The sequence below is a fragment of the Bicyclus anynana genome, chromosome 13, assembly GCF_947172395.1.
Source record: "Bicyclus anynana chromosome 13, ilBicAnyn1.1, whole genome shotgun sequence".
Taxonomy (NCBI): domain Eukaryota; kingdom Metazoa; phylum Arthropoda; class Insecta; order Lepidoptera; family Nymphalidae; genus Bicyclus; species Bicyclus anynana.
The window spans coordinates 16195947-16219993 of NC_069095.1; the positions used below are offsets into that span (position 1 = coordinate 16195947).

At 38.3% G+C, this 24047-nt stretch overlaps 1 protein-coding gene across 1 annotated transcript in view; it reads right to left on the bottom strand.

Annotated features, from left to right (window-relative positions):
- LOC112047332 (sine oculis-binding protein homolog) overlaps positions 1-24047 on the bottom strand; it is a 37328-nt gene that overhangs the window by 3617 nt on the left and 9664 nt on the right. Inside the window, exon 2 of the mRNA XM_052885215.1 lies at positions 4418-4544. Coding sequence (XP_052741175.1) covers positions 4418-4544 — 127 coding nt within the window. The remainder of the gene's footprint in view (positions 1-4417; positions 4545-24047) is intronic.

Consider the following 24047-nt stretch of genomic DNA (forward strand, 5'->3'; position numbering starts at 1 on the left):
ATCATTATGTTTTAGTATAATATTTAGAATGAAATAATGACTCGCCGCGTCTCGAATGTCCGAAGAAACCGATCCTCGCTCGTACTCGTTATAATAGTCCGCATCGAGACGTTAATAAGGCCCATTACGAGATATCATTGTTTTATTTGTGCGAAACGAGCTCTAGTATTTAATGAATGAAAGCATATCCTATTTCAGGGAGACTAAAAGAATATTAAACTTCTAAATACCGTCTCGACAACCTAAAGTGACATGCTTTATTGATGATTTCATGGTAAGTGCTACAAGAATTGCAAGGGAAACTCTCAGAAGGCTAGCTTATTCTTAACAATAGAATAGACCTGTGCCCACCCCAGGGATTCTGGGTTACCGATATGGAATTCGATTAAGATATAAATAGATTTGATGTCGGGGGCCAGGCTGCCCCTAGGAAATAATCCTGGATACGCCGCGCCAATTTTCTCAACTACCCCCAAAACTAAAACAATTACAAATGCAGTAGAGTAAGTAATTAAGGTAGAGGTTGAAAATATTGGATATGTAGATGATTATATTCTGTATCGTGTCACGTAGTCTCTTGTGAAAATTGCACAGCAGAAGATACAACAAAGCACAGCAGAAGATGTTGATAATACAACAAAGAATCGCTATCGCTCGGAAAAAATATCAAACCTTCAATGATATAATGAAAAATAAGGATATAAATAACTGGCTTGTTTTCTATGAGAGAGAAAGCCGCACGGCTTACAACTATAGCAAAAAGTGTCGTTACAACTTTTCGTCTTAATTTTTTCCGTCTAGCCCCGTTTCGCAACGCGCGGTATGGAACTACGTACCAAAAACTGTTCGACGTAGCAACATTAAGGATACCGCAGCTACCATGCGTAACGTATAGGCGTTTAATGTGGCCATTTAGAAAATAAGAGGCAGATGAACTTTCTATCTGAAAAGGAGAGGAGTTACATTCTAGGACTGAGTAAACAAAAAACAAAAAACTGAGCATACTTGTAGACTAGAGAAGGAGGAAGGAGATTGACCAGATGGACCAGATTAAGAGATTACTTAAGAGATAAAGAAACTCGTCATCGTCGATGTCAAAGAAAGAGATGAAGAGTCCGTTTTCTCACAAATAAGTGGCACGGTCTGAAGTTCTGAACTCGGGCGTTCAGAACTTAACTTAACTTAACAGGAAGTAATGGAAAGAATTGGGAGGTCTACGCCGTAGAGGCGACGTGTGCGTGACTGAACTATAATTGCAATAATTTGTTACATAATTAGAAAACAATTTGCAAGGTACTACAATAAAGGCTTTTTATTTCATTTTAGATATCGTTTTGTATTTTAGATACGCTATCACGTCAACTGCGAATATAATGGAACCTTAGAACTACAATCTAGTTGGTATATAAAGCACCTACGACGATGTAAAAAAGAAATAAGACTAACTTATAATATAACGTGTATGTTTGTAGCCTCTTAGCTCCTAAATGAATCGTTCAGTTTTGTACACTTAATAATGTTAAAGAATCAAACTTTATATTGCACAAGTCAATAGCTGACATCAGCAGAATCACATTAAAATTGTAACACAATGTAAAGCTGAAATTATACTAAGTAGTTATCCTCCTTAATCCTTATACAAATGTCTATGGTACAGCACAAACACCTTCGCATTTCCAATTTCAAAAACACTCAGTAACTCTATATAACGCGTTACACTGTTCCATGTAACTCTATAAATGTAACCCGACACGCTGTTAATCATCGCGTTTTAACCGCAGGGTTCCACATTTATTCGTACGAAATATCTTATATAATGTGGTATTTGGTACACGATACGCAAACAATTTCGCGAGCGTTCATTAGGAATAGTAAACCCGCTTTGTGGTATCAAATTCGTAAATAACGTTCGTGTATTATATGTCGATATGTTCGGAACTCATCATAAATGAGTGTTTTATTTTGTATTTTACGCCTCATTTTACAGTTTTCACTTTGATATTGGATATCATGTTAAATTATTTATTTACTTGTTCGAAATTGAGAAACGAATATTGTTTACATATAACATCTCTATACTCTACTCTGCTATGAGTAGAGTCGAGTAGAGAGACCTACCTAAAGATCTGGATGATATTTTTATAAAAAGAAGAAAAATTAACTAATATAAGTAATTATTTTAACAACTTAGAATGCAATTATTATAAGTATAGACTACCTAGTTGAGTTTATAATAACCATCATAAGAAATGCAAGATTAAGTAGCTATGTTAATCCTCATTTCAATAATTAAATATTAAAAAAAGAATTACGTAAATATAAAGTTTCATAGATACGTTAAAGATACTCGCAAAATATTACACGATTGAATAGGCTGTATGGTTATCGACCTTTGCCTAAAAACTTGCTTTTTTAACGTCCTTTATTAAATATACAAAAAGGGACGTATTATATTCTCATTAAGCTTTTGCTTAGCATACTAATACCAATTAATTATTCTCCCCTATTTGTTCAAAGAAACATGAAAAGCATAACGGATTTCATTTACGCAATGTACATTTCGAGGTAAAATTCAACTGGCGGTGGTATTCTGAGAACTGTTTATAATCAAATAATAGGAACATTTGAACCGATTCTTATCTATGGTTCCCTGCGCCCTGCGATTTACTTGATGTCTATTCCTAGTAAACACGTAACAAGATAATAAAATATTGGGGAGCTCGTAGACTGAGAAGTAAATAGACGATTAACTTTATATAGCGACACTAATTAGCGTGCGGTTTTAAGTCAAAAGACAATGGATATTGAAGTGATTTTCATATCACAACAATGCACTGAACCAATCTTTTAGCGACTTTGTCCGCATGAAATTCTGTTCTTAAAATTCCATCGGGATTCATTGCACCATATGTATCCGGGATAAAGTACAGTGACATCAATCCCATTAAAATCGTTTCACTCGATCCAGACAGAAAAAAAATCTGTTTGAGTTGTATTACAAAAACAATATTTTAAAATTACAGATAGACTTTTCAATTTTATTTTATTTTTTGCTTTTTTGATTGCTAATAATTTGCATCAAGTTGATTTTGTTGCCGTGGTTTTATTTTCGTTTTAAAAAACGTTTAAAATATCGTATCGTATCGTTACATGTAAAAATAGTAAGCTATTTGGAATAAAATTTCTAAGAACAAAAGCCGGCTAGGGGAACTATTCCTAGTATTGGTAATTAATTGGTTCCCACTTTTGCCATCGGATTTGTTCATGATAATTTAGGTAAATATGAGATGATTTATTTAATTTAGAGATTAGATAAACAAACAATCCTTATTGGAGCGAAAGTCTGTGGTGGACAGATCAAAGATCGCTTGGGGTTTTGTTTTATTAAAAAAATTTAGAGCAGTATGGTAGTTCCTTGTCCATTAATATTGACTGACTGATGCGATAATTGACTGCTTGGTTACTTCCTCCCGTGGTCCACGTTCATAAGAGTTATTCAGTGTTTATGTCTTTTAAAAGAGAATGATCATTCTCGGCCCTGGCCTACCCTAATCACCGGGCAATTTACTTATATCTAAAAAAAATCTTGATTCTACTTTAATAATGAAATCGTTACTTTATCAAAATTGCTACAACGTTCTACGTCACTTTTAATTCTTGTTTAATTTGTTCCCAACGGGAACATGCCAAGATCTTTGAACATACAGCCTGAGTTTTACGACATTTTTTGAAGAATTATGATTGGTTTGTTTGTTCGTATTCTTGTTTGTTCGTATTTTTTTTTTCCAAGAAACATGGTTTCATTAAGTCAATTATTTAACCAGATCTTAATTATACATCATATTATCATCCTCATATACTTTTATACCTGTGTTCCTGGGGCCGACGTTGTATTGACCCGTGGGCATTCCCCTTTCCGGCGGTTAAATTAGGCTGATAATGATGAGTACTACTACTCTCAAACGTATTGACGCGTTCGAAATGTGGTGTTAGAGAAAAATGCTGCGGATCCCATGGACTACATTTAGGACCAACGCATCTATACTTACCCAACTCGGAATCAAAACAAGACTCTCTACCATCTGCCTAAAGTGAATCCTTGAGTACTTCGGACACATTGCCAAGAAATACGGAAATAATCTCGAGAAACTGATGGTCACTGGCAAAGTGGAAGGAAAGAGACTGCGGAGTCGCAGTCTAATGCGTTGGTCTGATCATATCTATACCACACTGGACTCCACAGTTTAAAATGCTCTCCGGATGGCCGAAGATAAAACACAATGGCGTGACACAATAAAACTGAAAGTCATGGGCGGAGGTGGTCACGACCCTCATATATGAGGAACACGACTAAAGGAGGAGAACTACTCCCAAATCACGGAATCACGAGCATATATCACGTAAATGCTATACATACCCTTGCCTTTCTGGTCCGCCTGCTCGGGGCTGCCGTCCCTCGCGCGAGACGCCGCCCAGCGCCGCAGTTCCAGCCGCTCGTAACCGTACCAGCCTAGCAACTCGTTCATGGCGGTTTCTGCAAACTCCTGGAAACAACCAAACCATAAACTTATAACTATTTTTTCGTGACAACATAATCTAAATATATAAATGCGAAAGGTCATTCGTCACGAAATCTCGAACATAACCTAACCTAATCTCGTTTATAGTTACTAGACGTCCGCTAAGAACGGATTTTGCAAGAGGATCGGATTAAGGAGGTTTAAGGGCGAATGAAGTCGCGGGTGTCCGCATATACATATATATGGCATATGGCTTCAAAGGAGACCTTACCCTATAGGCCATTAAAAATATTATGATTCGATTATTCTTCCAAGTTAAGCCCGTTTTTATTTTAGACTATATCGTCACTCAATCAGCTTAGACTACTAGCTTAGATCGTAGTCAAGAGCAAACTTCATTGAATAAAATAAAAATACGTAAGTACTTTTGATTCCAAAGTTGGTAGAATGTAGGTAGGAACAAAAACTAAGGTGTTAAGCCAGCAGTAGTTATATTATAGTTAGAAAGCAGCTTATATTCCAGCGTCCCTTCAAAAGAGTCAGTAACGGGAGCCCAATTACTGGCTGGTCACCGTTTGAAAGCCAACCCTGTCGCTCGCCCGCGTCTAGCGCCTTTATTAATTAAGCACTCCCGTGTCAAAGGATATAACGTCTTTAGACGGACACCATTTGATGTGCGATACGTTTTGTAACTTAAACTCTCATGTACGTTGAGCTTGCTAAGCCCCAATAGCTTCACGGTTGAGATGGACTGAAATCCGAAAGATGTCAGGTTTGAGACCCGACCGTTGGACCCACACCTAATTATTGTTTTAGGAGAGGAGATTGGTATGTATCCAACTCCCATGCAAATATAATATAATTGCGATAGTTTTTTTTATGAATGACTGAGACTGTCTGTCTGTTACCTTTTTATTGATTTTGATGAATTTTGAGATAAATTCAACCTTGGAACTTCTGTTCCAAAGGAAAGTAAAGGAAATTTTAAATCTATGGTTCCCGGTGGATTTGTAAAGAATAGGATTCGAGGAGCTGAAATTGTAACCAGTGACAATTTTTTGAAACTTCATTTTAATTAAAAACTATTTAGATAAAGATAGAGGTTTTATTTGTTTTTACTTCCGGTTTTGACAAGCTTTCATTTTATTTTAATAATAATCGGATTTAATTTGTGGTATTGCATCGAACATCTATACTTGTCATGCGAATGATCTTTTTATAGTGGCACAGATATTTCTTGAATTACGCGCCGTTGTTTTTCGGACATTTATATATTACTAGCGGACGCCCGCGACTTCGTCCGCGTCCTACCCTACCCTACCCAACCCCTACATCTACCCTACCCCTACCCTACCCTACCCTACCCTACCCCTACCCTACCCTACCCCTACCCTACCTTACCTACACCCTACCCCCATCCTACCCCTACCCTCCCCGTATCCTATCCCTTTCCTACCCCTATCCCACCCGTACCCCTATCCCACCCGTACCCTATCTCACGCCTATCCTACCCCTACCCTACCACTTCCCTATCCTACCCGTACCTATACCCTACCACTACCTTACCTCTACCCCTACCCTACCACTACCCTAAACCCGGCCCTAAACCTACCCTACCCCTACACTACCCCTACGCTTCCCTACCCGTACCCTACCCTACCTTGTAACTTCTCTATCTTACTCCTACCCTTAGCAAAATCGGTCCAGTCCTTCGAGAGTGGTGGTATGACCAAGAGAAATAGAGACTTCTATGCTAATAATATAAAGAGGTAAAGTTCGTGTGGTTGTAGGAGGTAATCTCTGGATCTACTGGACCGATCTGGAAAATTGTTTTACCAATAGAAAGCTACGTTATTTGCGAGTGTCATAGGCTATGTTTGGTCCTCATATTTACACGGGAACGGGAACTAAGTAAATGAAAGCGCCGGGCGTCATATAGCGGAATTTCTGCGTCTTTTAGAAATTTTGTATTATCTCCGAAACTATTTGAGTAATTAACATACTGTAAAGGGTAAATCTTATCTCCATAATATCCTTGTGATTATTAAATAATTTATTTTAATAAGGATTAAAGTTTAGTTGTATAAATAATGACGTAAACCTAAGTATATAAAATTAATAATTTTTAAAACACAAAAGGTACTATATCTGCTATAGTACGCGCGTTAACAACTGAGTCTTAGGGCCATAAATCATTTCTCTATTTCTATCTCGCTTGCACTTATGGGTCTTATGGAGCCGTCTAGTGAAGGGTGTAACAATGAAAGACATATTATCGATAAGTAAAGTTTATTATCGTATCTTGTTCACAAAATTAAAAAAATTAACAATATTTGATTTAATATAATACATATTTCATATTATATAATTATTAACTAAATAAAATTAATCTTCATCTGAGTCTTCATCATCAGAATCTTCGTCTTCTGCCAAATTTATTATAAGCGGCGCGTGATCTCTAATTAGAGCTTTTTGTAAATCTTTGTTTTGAAGTTCTTCGGCATGCCTAACACATTTGGCCCAGTCTTCTCGTGTGACATTTTCTATGGCTCGGTGGAGGTGATTTTCGACATCTGCTATCTTGAAGGTATTATTATTCTTCGCAACTTCTCCCTTTACTTGTGCCCAAATTAATTCTATTGGGTTATATTGACAGTGATATGGAGGGAGCCTTATTACTTCATGACCTCGTTCATTTGCCAGATGGTCTAAAGCGTAGACCTTCTGCGGGTTACTGGCTTTTACTTTTCTTATTAATTCTTCAATAATTTCGTTGCTGGAATATGGAATCTTTTTCTTTGTCAACCATTCTTGAATTTCAGCTTTCCTCGTGTTTCTTGTGGGTATCTTTTCCAACTGTATCGAATGATAGCTTGCGTTATCGACAATTATAACTGAGGGCTCTTCAAGTAGATTCAGGAATTCGGAAAACCATGCCATATATGTTTCGCCATCCATTTCTGTGTGGTAATCAGCATCCTTTGATTTCACCGCTTTAAATATTAGCTTCGCATCTGGAACGAAGCCAGTCCTTGCAGAACCCGCATGGCAAACTATTAATCTTTGGCCTTTTCCCACAGGCTGATTCTTGAAACCTCCTTCATCGTTGCTTCCAAGCCACATCCTCTTTCTTGCATGGTTTTGATTAATCCATGTTTCGTCTAGATAGAAACGTGGTCGCTGATCGTTAGTTCTTCTAAGTAAATCCAATTTCCTTAAAAAGTCCATTCTAGCACAAACAATATCAGTTCTTTCCATTAAATATTTACGTCCTTCGCTATTTTTCTTATACTGGAACCCAACCTCCTTCAGTAGTATTCTCATTGAAGTGTTGCCGCATTTAAAATCGGGTAATTGTTCACGGAATTTTTCTAAAATTTTCGCCACGGATGGATACTCTCCATTCTCATAAAATGAAGCTACAGTTCGCTTCAACACACTTTTATCAAAATCGTCAATATTAGTGACGGTTTGTGGTTTCTTAAAATTTGTTCTTGGTATACAGGTACTGCCTGATTGTGATACTTCCGTCTTGATTCGGTCCACTGTCGCTCTGCTCACACCACAAACAAATGCGGCCATTTCACGTGGTTTGTTGAAATTTAGAGAAGCCACTTTATTCGGATCACTTTTCAATTCATTGAGAAACAGGAATACGTTGTGAATCAGTGTTCGAGCTTGAGGGCTAATATCGCCATGTAATTTCTTCAGATCAACGTTAGAAAATAAAGTATCCATAGTGCGCAACGAGTAACACATGAATGTATTTATTTAATTGCAGTAAACACATTTATAGCAAAAAAAATACGCAATGCAATTACATTAGAAACCGACCAATCAGAATCGTCCAAATCATTATTGACTCATCATTAGCACGTGCGCAGGTAGCCGTTTATCGATAATTAGGGTGCGCAGGTAGGCGCGCTGCACATTCCTATCTTTTTTGACTTTTATGACCGGACGACTCAGATGATAACGCGCATACTATAATATATAGAAGATAGATATATGGTGTCGCGGACTTTTTTGTAGAACTTTTAAAGATACATAAAGTCTCCATACATTAATTTCAATTTTACACAATGATTAAGGCAGCGCATGCGAATAAGTCTGTTTAAGAGGATTTTTAGTCCGACCTGTATGACAAAAACTGTGATAACTCGGCTAATATATGTGATACCAATATAAAATATAGCCTATAGCACTCCCCGATAATGTAGCATTCTACTGGTGAAAGAATTTTTAAAATCAGACCAGTAGTTCCGAAGATTACCCCATTTAAAAAATGTGACAAACTTACAAACTTACAAACTTTACCTCTTTATAATATTAGTATAGATATAGATTCCCGCGAATTTATTACAACGATCGTTTGCAATAAAATAACAACGCTAAAGAGGTCGTTCTCGCCCATTCATTTTGTGCAAATCTCGTTGTTTTAAACATTTTGAAGAATAAATAAAAATGCCGTATTTATTTTCGGCGTCACGGTAGACAGTGTGACTGTTTAGGGGCAAATCTGACAGCCGTGCAAATTACAAAGTACAATTTTGTTATGACGTATCAAATGATGTTTTTAACATTAAAATGGAACCGATTTCAAAGACGTATTTCAGTTATTTTGATTTTAACACAAAATTACTAAACCAATGTGGATGTAGGTAGGTATACTCTTTCAAAGAAAAAAAGAATTTTCAAAACTAGTTAATAAATGACGAAGTGAGGAAACAAACATTAAAAAATAAAAACATACGCGTCGAATTGAAAACCTCCTCTTTTTTTGAAATCGGTTAAAAACGCAAGTTTTTTTATTTAAGTACAGAAATAAAAAAAAACTTGCTTTTTTTAACTCTCGACTCAAGTCGTTTCTCTGTCTATAAATTAAGCAATTATAACATTTTGACTAACATGTAATTGCCTTTCGGTTAACATATTTGGCCTTAATGTCAGCTATCACCCTGTAGGCGTGCTATTTACGGGACACTCTGTATATATTTTTATTTAAACTCGAAAAACATTCAATTTATTTAGTTTGAAACGAAAAACCTAGGCAGTTGGCCGCAGTGCCTAATGGATAATGGAAACCGCCCTGAGCCCAATTAATATTACTCTATGAAATATCCCGCGAGCAGTTTGAAATTGATGCACCGCGGTTATAATTTTCATAATATCAGTTTCAAAATTATACTTCGCATTTTCCTGTTCGATTTCACCCTATGAAAGTCCACCTATGTAATTGGAAACGCAAACCATACTAATTATCTCCTGTAAATCCACTAAATAATGTTATTAAATTTAAATTGTAAGATGTCAGAGAGGCATATTCGTTCAGCGAAAAATCTCTATAAATAAAGAAAAAAACGCGTATGCTACAAATGATGACAATGATAAAGAGGAGAAGAGAGGATAGAGAAAAAGATAAGCAAAGGAAGAGAAAAAATTTACAAGAGGATGGCATTAAGAAATGCATTGCGGGCCCGTGCCCTGTCTTTTTTTTAATTCTTTAAAATTTAGCCTTTGACAATCTCACCTGATGGTAAGTGATGATGCAATCTAAGATGGAATCAGGCTCACTTGTTAGGAGGAGGATTAAAATCCACACACCTTTCGGTTTCTACGCGACGTCGTACCGGAACGCTCGGTACGTCTTTGCCGGTAGGGTGGTAACTAGCCACGGCCGGAGTCTCCCACTAGACAGATCCGGATCAATTAAGAAAACCTCAATCGGCCCAGCCGGGGATCGAACCCAGGACCTCCGTTTTCTAAATCCACCGCGCATACCACTGCGCCACGGAGGGCGTCAAAATGCTTGAGGTCCCCAGTATATGACGTCACCCGGACGTGGGTTTTTTAACTCACGATCTCGGGGGCGCCCGGACTGATACACTCAGGCCAAAACCCTCCCGAACAGGCCTCTAACACAGAAAACATATGTAGCTAAGCCGAGGTCCGAGTCTCAGAGGAAACGCCCTTAGAGAGTCGTTCCGCCCATCTACTCTACTTCTGCCTTCGGACCCAATCAGGCGCTGCTTTTGCGCTCTCTCAAACACCCCCGGTGACGCCGCTGAGGTTCCATTAATTAGCCTTACACAATCAGAAAAAAAATGATGGTAAGTGACGATGCAGTCTAAGATAGAAGCGGGCTTACTTTAAAGATGGACAAGTTCATTTTACTTATGAAGTCGATTTGACGTTTGCTGTCATTTGTCATAGTTGCTCTATGGGCGCCATCTTGATTTAACTGAAAAACTTGGGTTTTAATTTTATTTATTTATTTTTATTTAGTAAGATTCATTCACTTATTTAGATTTTAATAAAATCCTTGGATTTTTTAAATTTTAATGATACGTGTCTTGTAGACTGGACCTGAAATTGACCATCTCCTTTCCATCTATACTAATATTATAAAGAGGTAAAGTTTGTAAGTTTGTAACATTCTTTAAATGGGGTAATCTTCGGAACTACTGGTCCGATTTCAAAAATTCTTTCACCAGTAGAATGCTACATTATCGGGGAGTGCTATAGGCTTTATATTTTATATAGGTATCATATATATTAGCCGAGTTATCACAGTTTTTGTCATACAGGTCGGACCGAAATTCATCATAAACAGACTTATGCGCATGCGCTGCCTTATCCATTGTGTAAAATTGAAATCAATGTATGGAGGCTTTATGTATCTTTAAAAGTTCTACAAAAAAGTCCGCGACACCATATATCTATCTTCTATATTTTAGCAGATATAGCACATTTAGTGTTTTAAAAAATATTAATTATAGTAATAGTAGTAGTAAAGTTGACATCGAATTTCACGCGGACGAAGTCGCGGGCGTCCGCTAGTTTTATATAATTTAGTAACGTAGTGCCTTCCCTATTTAAACGCTTAGTCCACGTCCACGTTACATACATTACAACGCAAAACATATCTATAAGCAATCGGTATAAAAACAAAGTGGCTTTATTGGATAAAAGTTTCCACTGCAACATATAGATTCGTGTATAATTTGCAGTGTAAACGGCGCGTAGGTCGGTGTCGGGTTGCCCCGCTCCTAAATTTACCTTCGCTACCGCACTACCGAGCGATAAAAGCATTTGTGTTGCGCTAGCTGCCGCCCGTGGCTTCGTCTGCTTCGCGTAAAGCCACAACATCATTCTTTATCAAAATAAACAAACGTATGTAATAATATCCAGCCATGATAGCCTAACCCTTATCATTATCAGAGGACACTCGTGCTTAACAGTAAACCTAATATAGGTTGATAATGATAATGATGATGAATAAGTACTTTAAATACTTTACACACTTACTGCTGTTTTAAGTAAACATTGGAACTGTTCAGTCAAGCCATCCGTGTATAGTGTCCGTCAGTTTTAACTGAACAGCTCCCCTAGCCAAGTGGCACGACGATTCTCTTTCTACGATCGCTAACGCTTCGAAAACTAGAAAGATGTATGGAAATGACATTTGCTATCGACAGGTCACGTGATCAAGATCTGTCATACCCACACATTCTAGTTTTCGAAGCGTTAGCGATCGTAGAAAGAGAATCGACGTGCCACTTGGCTAGGGGGGCTGTTTATTCTAATGAATTTGATTAGATGAAACTGTACTACAGTTGATTGCGCAGTTAAAACTGAAAGTAAGTCCTCATAGATGTACCTAATCATAATGTATGTCAAATGTATTTAACATAAATATTTAACAGAGTAGAAATTATTATAATATAGGTAAAAGGATAGACCTTTATCATGATAAATAAGTATACAAGTAATGTGTAGTATTAATCAACCTACAGACATGAGTTCCATTGTTCATTATTAGTTAATTGTGTAACAGTAGATTGTCTATGGCACACAATATAGAATAGGTATAGACAATGTAGACTGCACAGCTAACGTTACAGACGACTTTGTGTAATTTTATACTTTGCGAGGTGGGTTCTTAAACGGTCACGTATTTAGGTCATTCGTTAAATTACAAACCTTAGTAAATGAGTTTAAAACCAATGTGACAAAATTAATAGCATTATTATTAAGCCATTTCGAAGAAAGGGGTAGGGTTTATATTGGGGTAGGGTAGGGTAAGACTGGGAGTAGGGTAGGGTAGGGTAGGGTAGGGTAGGTGTTGGGTGGGAGTAGAATAGGTTAGGGGCAGGGAATGAGTCAAAGCGAAGCTTGACCGGGTCAGCTAGTCTATATCTATACTAATATTATAAAGCTGAAGAGTTTGTTTGTTTGTTTGTTTGATTGAACGCGCTAATCTCAGGAACTACTGGTCCGATTTGAAAAATTCTTTCAGTGTTAGATAGCCCATTTATCGAGGAAGGCTATATACTATATATTAACTCCGTATTCCTAAGAGAACGGGAACCACGCGGGTGAAACCACGTGGTGTCAGCTAGTGTGGTTAATATAATGACTTAGATCTGACTATCACAAGTTCGTAAACCAATAGAATCATCGGCGTGCACGCCATAGATGTAAACATGCATTGCCTACTCTAAGGACTCAATATGAACCGGTATTGGAGAGGAAACTTTTCATTTGTACATACCTACTTACCCTTCTGAAAAACCTTTGGAAGCCACTGAATAGATAGTCATTTCTATTGCCTTGGTATTATTTACTCTGTACAACATTACTCTGTACAACTGCATATACTAAGTAGCAGCGGGGAAGAGTCTAACAAGCCGATTCCCATCGGGTTACCGTTTGCGTACAAATCCATAGGTACATATTCATTATTGTAATTAATATGATGTATGTATGGATGAACCATATCACGCGGCATGAATTTCCTTTTCATTGGGTTACCTTTGACAAAATTCCAGCCTTCGCCACTGCTAAGTGAGCGCGCATAGCATACAATATCATATGTCGCGAGCAGTCGAGCCGCTAATTTACCTAATGCTGTAACTCGATCGGCTAATATCATTAGATTATAGACATCTAGTGATTATAGAGCATGGAAACTTGCCCAACTACCAGTACTTAAGTACTAATCTCACCTGATGGTAAGTGACGATGCAATCTAAGATGGAAGCGGGCTAACTTGTTAGGAAGAGGATGAAAATACACACACCTTTCGTTTTCTACACGACATCATACAGGAATGTTAAATCGCATGGCGGTACGTCTCTGCCGGTAGGGTGGTAACTAGACACTGCCGAAGCCTCCCACTAGCCAGACTTGGACCATTTGAGAAAACCTCAATTGCCCAGACGGGGATCGAACTCAGGACCTTCAATTTGTAAATCCAATGCGCATACCACTGCGCCACGGAGGCCTTGGTTGACTGACTGATGGTTACCTCAAGAATTATGCAGACCTTTGACGAATGGGAGTTTGCGCTACGTTGGTATAACTCTACAGTTCGTTTCATGTAGGATGGTGCGGGTGACAGTTCGTTTAACTCTTGAAAGTCGTGATTCACGATAATAGTACGTATTATGAACATCATACAGGCGACTGTCACCGTACACATGCTATCTGAAAAAACACTTTAGTGTAAAAGTTCTCTAACGCAGGGTGGTGGTCGGTGATCTTCGACCATTAATAACAGGACCTGCCTCGCTAACCGTTACCCCTTTGGCAAAGATCAATGATCTAACACGTTTATAAAAACTGTTAAAAATAATTTCTAAAAAGAATCGATTCCTTTGACGTAACAGCAAAAAATCGATCACATAATCGAATATTCTGTGTATATATTCTGTGGATAGTCTAAGCGATGTGTTTGTTAGGCTGTGTAAAAGTTACGCGTGTGTGTATTGCGTAGTTGTGTGTAGTGTATGGACACAGAATATATTTAATGGCGTTAAATATTTTCGATGTGTGAGTTTACCTCGTCCCCCTCATAAAACGACAGAGTTATTGGTGAATTTGGGTGCGAAACAGGTCCATAGTCTAAATAATCAAAGCCGGTGATTGGCAAGTGGCGAATGGCGGAAAGCGAGCAGCAAACAGATCGCGTGTCGAAAGCAACCGAGCTGATAATTTACCTAATGCGTAATGCGACCGCGCGCTAATGCGGACACAAATACGCGCTGATCTGCACTTTGCAAATAATACGCTATGTGCTTCCTTATTTGGTCATAATTATCCCCGATCTCATTTCATAATACTCGTTATGCTTGAATGAATGATCGAACACAAAAATGAAGGTGGGCGATGGAATGCGATAGTACAAAGGGTAGGGGTAGGTTAGAGGTAGTGCAGTGATTGGTACAAAGGGTAGGGGTAGCCATAGCTGGGCATTAACCCGTTAATCGTTAATTAACGAAGTTAACATTTTGATTAACGGATTAACTTTTAAGTTAATTTTTAAAAATGTTAACGGACACCGACACGTTAACTTCCATTAATATGCAGAAGTCCGTTAATCGTTAATCCAATGCCTACTATTTACCGCGCGACTCGAAATACAGGTTCAGACAAGTAAGAATTGATGAATGTTTTTTTCTTCAAAGAAATCAACAAATTACTATATTTATGTTAAATATAGATAAAATCAACAAAAAACAAATTATGGCACTTTTCCCCGGTGCTCATCCTTATTTTTCCAATGGTGATCTCATACAATGATATAAAAATGTAATATTACACAGTCATGTTAACGGATATATAACGGATATATGTTTAGAGCCGTGATAGCCCAGTGGATATGACCTCTGCCTCCGATTCCGGAGGGTGTGGGTTCGAATCCGGTCCGGGGCATGCACCTCCAACTTTTCAGTTGTGTGCATTTTAAGAAATTAAATATCACGTGTCTCAATCGGTGAAGGAAAACATCGTGAGGAAACCTGCATACCAGAGAATTATCTTAATTCTCTGCGTGTGTGAAGTCTGCCAATCCGCATTACGCCAGCGTGGTGGACTATTGGCCTAACCCTTCTTATTCTGAGAGGAGACTCGAGCTCAGCAGTGAGCCGAATATGGGTTGATGACGATGTTAACGGATTAACGAATAACGGTAACTTTCGTTAATTCTTCCGGAATGTAACGGTTTAACGTTTAAAGAAGCTAACTTTTTCTGTAGTGGATTAACGATTAACGAAGTTAACTATTTGATTAACGGTGCCCAGCTATGGGGGTAGCTTAGTGGTAGGGCAGTGATATGGTTGGGTAGGAATAGGGTGTCCGCTAGTATACTATAAAGAGGAATGCCCACCGGTCCATACAACGTCGGCACAGGGAACCCAGGTATACAAGTATGTATATGGAGATGCTAATATGATGCTATAAGATTAATTAATTGGCTTAATAAAATATGTTTCTTGAAGAAAAATATTTTTTATCACTCTTCACACACTTCACACACAGAGAAAATTCTCTGTTATGCAGGTTTCCTCACGATGCTTTCCTTCGCCGTTTGAGACACGTGATATTTAATTTCTTAAAATGCACACAACTGAAAAGTTGGAGGTTCATGCCCCGGACCGGATTCGAACCCACACCCTCCGGAATCGAAATCAGAGGTCATATCCACTGGGCTATTAAGCTCCATATCCCCTGTCCTATAGGGAGGCTTGACCCAGCTGTGGGTCGTTAAAATATGATGTTTTACAAAACTTTGCATATCTAAAGTGCTTGTAAACTAAACTTACTCTCCTATTTTTTATTCTTAAATACAATAATAAATAACAACAGCTAATAAACTGTGCAAAAATCAAACCACGAAACGCGGTGTCAGAGTCAGATTGCTAAAATCGCAACCCTATCCAACGCTAAGCCTCGCACGGGGCAGCAAAAAGCCGCCATCTCCAGTTACGGCTCCGATATCCATCAATCGATTCACATGCCTCTCATTATAACGTCTGGCGCGAACAAAGCGCGGCTACAGTTACCTGCACTCTTCACCCGAGCTTGTTTTGGTCATGCGAGATGGCAACACTCGGGGAAGACTTGTTTTAGCTGGCAACACTACTTTAGGGGTGAGAGGTTACGTCCTTTGTAAATGAAAACTGAAATTGTATAGTCTGCATCCAGTTTTATTGTATACTACACTGTTGGGTAGTGTTTACTTTCGAGTTTATATGGTTTTGGATCTTATTTAAATGCTTGACTTATCTGGCCTGATAATAGTTTAGTACTAAATAAAAAATACTACTTTTCTCACCGTGCTTCGACTTTACGTAATTAACACCACATTGTGTACTAGTATAGGTACTGTATTACTTTGGGTTTGGGTACGGACTATGTCTGTGTTGTTCAGAAGATTAAACATACTCGAATGTTTGTCATACTTAACTATTCTTTAAAATTTATCTCGCATAAAAGTTCAAGTTTAAATTGGTCGTAGTGATCGAATTCACTTAGGACATTATTATTATTTCGTTTTAATTGCAATTCCAAACTTTGAAGCCTCAATAGCTCAGCGGTAAAGGGGTTGGACTCATCACCGAGAGATCGTGTTTCGATCCCTGCCCGTTGGACTATTGTCGTACTCACTTCTAACACAGTCTCTTCCATCTAATTGGAAGGGATATGGGAAAACATCGCATAATCTAACAGATTTCCACCAGTGCGTTTTCGTTATCAACCCACATTTGGCTCACTGCGGAGCTCGAGTCTTCTCTCAGAATGAGAGGGGTTAGGCCAATAGTCCACCACGCTAGCCCAATGCGGATTGGCAGACTTCACACACGCAGAGAATTAAGAAAATTCTCTGGTATGCAGGTTTCTTCATGGTGTGATATTTAATTTCTTAAAATGCACACAACTGAAAAGTTGGAGGTGGATGCCCCGGACCGGATTCGAACCCACACCCTCCGGAATCGGAGGCAGAAGTCAGCGAATTGCGATGTTAGTTTCTCTGAAAACCTGCACTCAGATCACAGAATGTAATCAGTAAATAAATAATCCTTTACCCACATCATAACATTCGAGTTTCGCACGGGTATCGGTGCGCTACATGCGAATAGTTTGTTGCAGCTTACATAACCCTCACATTGCTACGGGTATAAGATACCCGTACGTTTTTCGCGATAGCCTTGCCATGCGACACCGGCGCGATACCTTTGATCGTCAATTGGCGTGGTTTTGCATTTGAAACTCTAGATAACTTTTTTGCACATTATAGTTACGCCAATCGGAGAGAACCAAAGGATACTGATTTTTCATTTCAGTACTTACTTGCGGTAATTTATGAGTACGTCTGATTAGACGCTGAGAAGAGTGATCGTCTATCAAAAGTTTCAGTCTAAAATAAATAATTATTGTAACGCTTAGAAAAGGCTTCAAACGGTTTTCTAAAGTCGGGAAGTTGCAAGTTCGCAAACTAGATTATTGTACTGAGAAAATTCGGTAAAAATCCGCTGTACTGTACCGTTAAATTTACTTCGTGTTTGGAAATCGTTATTCCTTAAGTGTTTTCTTTCGTCAATACTTTGTGATTCTTTTTTACTTGTATTAACAAGTTATAGTTTTAAATTTTACAGAAAAACACGCTAGTAGACTTGACTTAAGTTGGGTTGTGCAAAATTTTAATACAATATTTTACTTTTCTAAGAAATACTGTTCAGATTAGATTATTTAAAAACAATTTATATTTAGAAAGTAAGCCTTTGCTTGGGTATTTTAAGCGATATTTTTTTTTCAATATATTTTTTAGATTTTTTTTGGACTCTTCTTGGACCTTTGAATCCTCAAAACTGTAAACTTAAGTTTTCGATTAGTCACCATAACAACATAACCGAACATTACAATGTGCTTGTGTTAGTGTGTGTATGTGTGTTTAGCTAACTTGAAACTTTTAACTAACATTATAGAAAGATAAATAATAATCACATAAACGTGGAACATCTAAAAATACATTCTCGAGTATCTCATATGCACAGTACAGAACATTCAATCCCAAAGTTGGAATAAACGTAAATGTAGAGCCGGTGTCTCGTTACATTTAAGAAGCAGTCGTGGATTCGTCACCGCGGGCTCGTGTTACCGGTGCGAGTGGAGGGTTATGAGCATATGAGTTACAATGCGAACGGTATGGGGTCACAGCTGAAGTATCGAGTTCTCCCATTCAATTGGAAGTTTATTTAATGCATGAAAGAGACTCCTTTTAAGGGTTATTACAAAGAGTTGTCTGCATTTAATGGGACTTAACTCTAATACTTATAAGCATTGTCTTGAGCATCCAAATAATTAAAATGACAATTTTAAGAATCCTATCGCGTGGGCGATATGGATAGTTATCAATGATTAAATTTTAAGTTAAATACTGTTAGATGTGTTACTAGGTCATGAAAAATCAGGCGCTCAAAAGAGGAAATTTCCACATCGTAATGTTAGTTGAAGTCAACAACGAACGTTATTTAAACAAATAATACTTAAATATTGCTACAGTGTCAAAATGTGTGTTCAGGAAGTGTAAAACTATATATACATAAATAAATAATGGAATTCAAAACAATCAAATCTTTCAGTGATCAACCTATGCAACTTTGAGTCGTGAAGTTAGACAAAGAAACTTTGAATTTTTCATTCTTCTAAGAAATTCTTAGTAATAGCCCAGAGTTACAAAGTTTTTTAAGTTTTATCTACACCACCGTACCTCGCAAGTTCTACTTTCATATCTCCTCTTTACCTGTACCTGGCGCTGGCGTTTTAAATAAATATATAAATAGATGATGAGTTAAAGGTCACCAGACAAATATAGCGGTCCAGACTTCGGTTGGAACCTGTGAAAACCACAGAATGCAAATCCTGCACGGATTTGCATACTGTGGTTCCTATCTACGTAAGTGTATAGATTCACTTACGTACTAACTGACTGATAATTTACCCTTAAAGGCAATGATATTAAATACTGTTAGATGTGTTACTAGCGCATGAAAAATGAGGCGCTCAAAAGAGGAACTTTATAGTCAACTCAATGTTAGTTGTGGTCAACAATGAACGTTATTTAAACAAATAATACCTAAATATCGTCTTCAATGTCGAGTTGTGTGTTCAAGAAGCGTAAAAACTATAATATGTACATAAATATAAAATCGAATTAAACACAAAATTATGCCATATTATGCATAAAAGTGATCCAAATACGGGATCACTTTTTACGGTGATTTTGTCGTAACCGATCTATAGTATAAAATTATCATTGCAAAGGTCAGATAATCTGGTTTTCCGAATCTATTGGTTTATTATACCAATAGTTACGAAAACACAGAAAAAACAGTTTAAGAAAAGAGTTGAAAAAAACACATAACCTACAAACTACGAATAGCTTACTATAACACAGCCAAAACACAATGAAATATGATATTGAACGAAGGTGTTGCATGTTGAATATTTGTTTCAACTCTACATCGTATCGAACGCTGGCCAGGAAACTGTAATGACGCAAGTTTCCCATTGCACTAGAAATAGATGTAATTTCCATAATGTAAACGCAAATTGAAAATGCAACTAAATAATGAACACGAATTACATTAAGATCAGAAATATTATATGATGGAATTTCTAATTAGAAAAGTCTAAGTATAGGTACCTATTATCAGTTTTAGAATCATCATCATCATCATTATCGACACATATTCGACTCACTGCTGAGCACGAGTCTCTTCTGAATATGAGGGGGGTTAGGCACTACCCACTACGCACGTAGAGAATAAAAAAAATTCTCAGGTAGGTATGCAGGTTTCCTCATGATGTTTATTTAAGAATATAAAATGAATAATACAATTCACGCAAATTCCATCTTATTTCTTTAGTTTTTGTAAACTGTTTTTAAAATATTTAAAAACATATGACGTCATTTTTCTTCAATAATATTGAAAGTTACTGATGCCTCGTGTCGTACTGACTCGAGACTGACGTATTCGTTTTTGAATTTTGTATTTGGAACGGCTACGATACCGTCGTGTTCTGCCTCTCTATCTGCCTCATCATCATCATCTCCTTACCCTTATCCCACTTAAGTGGGGTCGGAAAAATATGTCAATCTTTTCCATTCGTCTCTATTACTCGTCAACTCATCATCCACTCCTTTTACACACATGTCCTCTTTCACACAATCCAACCATCTCTTCTTTGGCCTTCCTCTCCTCTTATGTCCTTCCACTTGCACATTCAACATTTTTCTAGTAATATGACTTATTCGTCATCAACCCATATTCGGCTCACTGCTGAGCTCGAGTCTCCTCTCAGAATGAGAGGGGTTAGGCCAATAGTCCACCACGCTGGCCCAATGCGGATTGGCAGACTTCACACACGCAGAGAATGAAGATAATTCTCTGGTATGCAGGTTTCCTCACGATGTTTTCCTTCACCAATTGAGACACGTGATATTTAATTTCTTAAAATGCACACAACTGAAAAGTTGGAGGTGCATGCCCCGGACAGGATTCGAACCCACACCCTCCGGAGTCGGAGGCAGAGGTCATATCCACTGGGCTATCACTGCTCTTTAATATGCTCTTTAATATGACTTATTATTGCTCTTTAATATGACTTATTATTACTTACTTATTCTATCTGCCTATTATTTTTAATCTGTGGGTGGGTATCGTGATTATTTCACAGCAGCAAAACATAGTATTACGTGTATAGAAGTTCCCGCTGCGAACCTGAGCCGCGCATAATTAATGCTCAACTAGCCGACACCGGACACCGCTTGCGTCACTCCGGTCTCCGCTAGCTAGACACTGCCGACACTCGAGACTGCACCCAAAATATGCTCTATGGTTTCAAAGGGTATACAACATTTGTCTATTCCACATCTACACTAATCTATATTTATATAAAAATCAATGCCACTTTCCGTTGTAATTTTATTTAATTCAAGAACAGGCTCCATACCTAATGCTTACTTAGGCTTTGTTCGGATTATTTAGTAGATGGTCGATGTGAAGTTTGCACGTCTTCAGAGTCAGCGGTTCTTCATTTACCACATTTTTTCTAACAAATGAAATAAGGGGAAGGGTAGGGTAGGGTAGGGGTAGGGTAAGGGTAGGTGTAGGGTAGGGTAGGAGGGTAGGGGTTGGGTAGTGATAAGGTAGTCATGTTTGATCGATAATTAAACTAGGGCTGTTTTATCGATCACTTTTGAATACTCGATATATTGATATTGATATATTGAGTATATACGAATCCAAGCATAATACCTAATGCTAAAAGTATGTATAATAATAGTAATACAGAAGCGGCTGGTAGCGACGGGCGTCAGTTCTCGTCTTACACCAAAATGAACGACGCCGCGCCGGGCCGGTGTCGGATCCGCAGCGATAATTAAAACGCTATCGAAACCAGCGCCTCAGATTATTGTAATTAAAAATCATCTCTATTACATAATGAGAACAGGAGCCGCGTGGAAAATAAATCCAGATACTTAAAAATATACTTTTTCATTCTTTTGTTGAAGAAATCGATCCATTTAATGAATAAAATTCGGGCATGATTACCAAAGAAATAGGGAAAAAAAAAATAATGTAACCTCACAGCTATGCTTAATCTATAATTCTACACCAAAGAATCTCCTCGGCAAACCACAATATCCAAAACAGCCAAACTGATAGCATTTAATAAACAGCCACTAATAAGGGTTCATTTACACGAGCGGCAACTGCTACCGACGACCGCCGTCGACGGCAGACGACGGCGGTCGCCGACTGCAGTCGACTCTCGGCGGCAGTCGACGGCGGTCTTATTTTTTTTATACGCTACAAGTTAGCCCTTTATAATAATCTCACCTGATGTTAAGTGAGGTGATGCAATCTAAGATGGTAGCGGGCTAACTTGTAAGGCGTAGGATGAAATCCACACTCCTTTCGGTTAACTCCTTTCGGTTTCTACACGACATCGTACCGGAACGCTAAATCGCTTGGCGGCACTTCTTTGTCGGTAGGGCGGTAACTAGCCACGGCCGAAGTCTCCCACCAGCCAGACCTGGACCAATTAAGAAAACCTCAATCGACCCAGAGAATCGAACCCAGGACCTCCGTCTTGTAAATCCACCGCGCATACCACTGCGCCACAGAGGCCGTAAAAACTGCCACGGCGGTCGCCGACTGCAGTCGACTGCAGTCGTCGGTAGCTGCCGCTCGTGTGAATGAACACTAAGGTGCAGACTACATTATTCTATAGACGATTGAACTTCTTGACGTATGACGTAGCGTATTTTACGAGTACATAGTATACTCGTAAAATACGCTACGGCTACGCCTTTCTTTGTTCTGGTAAAAATTCTCAACCCAAAGTTGAGAAGTGTTACACGGTAATACCCCTGTGCCTCGGATAGTACGTTATGCCGCCGGTCTCAATCATTATCATTGACATCAGTGATGAGCACTCCATAGGTGCAAAAATCGCCTTGCCTTCCCTGAGGACTCATTACAAACCTGAGCTAAAGTAGGAATTTTCCATTTTTGACAATGTTTACGTATAGTGCATACTTGCCCTAGTTAAAAACGCCTCTTATAACATAATGATAGTTACCTACTGAATCAAACATTTTTGATTTTTTGATTTAGGTTGCATTATCATTTACAGTCAGGTGAAATTTTAGAAATTGTGTAAAAAAGAGGAAGGTCTGGCTCTGTAAGCTAATAAATGACTGTTTGTATGTTTTGCCTTCTTTCCGGATCTCAACGCCTCTACTACACAAGCCTGTCAGATTTATTAAAAGAGTTAACTTAGCAATTTAGTAAATGATTTTACTACTGAACCCTAACAGCGAGCAGGCATTTATTAACATTCGCCGTAAATAAAAAGCCGAAACTCAAAACGCTTAGCTCCGCTACCGGTAACAAATGAGCAAGTCTCGATGACATCCGAGACGCTGCAACCGGACACCCCGATATCCATCCAAAATGTCATCGCCCGGTATCATACACGTATAAATTATAGTTAATTTGTATGGCGCTTTTATTTTATGGGCATTGACAACAATAAATTACTATCAGTGACGATTAACCTGCTGTGAAGTTTTCGAAATAGAGTGCGCGCACGATAAGTTTGCGCGTGGGCAAAATCGGAAAAGTGCCGTTATCTTGTCGTTTATCTCTATCTATCTCTTGGCGGAAGAGAAAGAAAGTTTTTTTTTTTATTCTTTACAAGTTAGCCCTTGACTACAATCTCTGTAATAAAAGTGATGATGCAGTCTAAGATGGAAGCGGGCTAACTTGTTAGGAGGAGGATGAAAATCCACACCCCTTTCGGTTTCTACACGGCATCGTACCGGAACGCTAAATCGCTTGGCTTATGGCAAGTTTTAGTTTATGGCTGGTGGAAGGTTTCGGCCGTGGCTAGTTACCACCCTACCGACAAAGACCGCCAAGCGATTTAGCATTCCGGTACGATGCCGTGTAGAAACCGAACTGGGTGTGCCCGCTTTCATCTTCACTGCATCATCACTTACCATCAGGTGAGATTATAGTCAAGGGCTAACTAGTACAGAATAAAAAAAAATATCACAACAACATAATTGCGTCGCGACTCGCGCGAAGACTTATCTTGCGCGCCCTCTAGTAGTATTTTTATTTTTAAAATGTCAATAATTGAATTCCAGCGGCGTGCAGTGCATACATG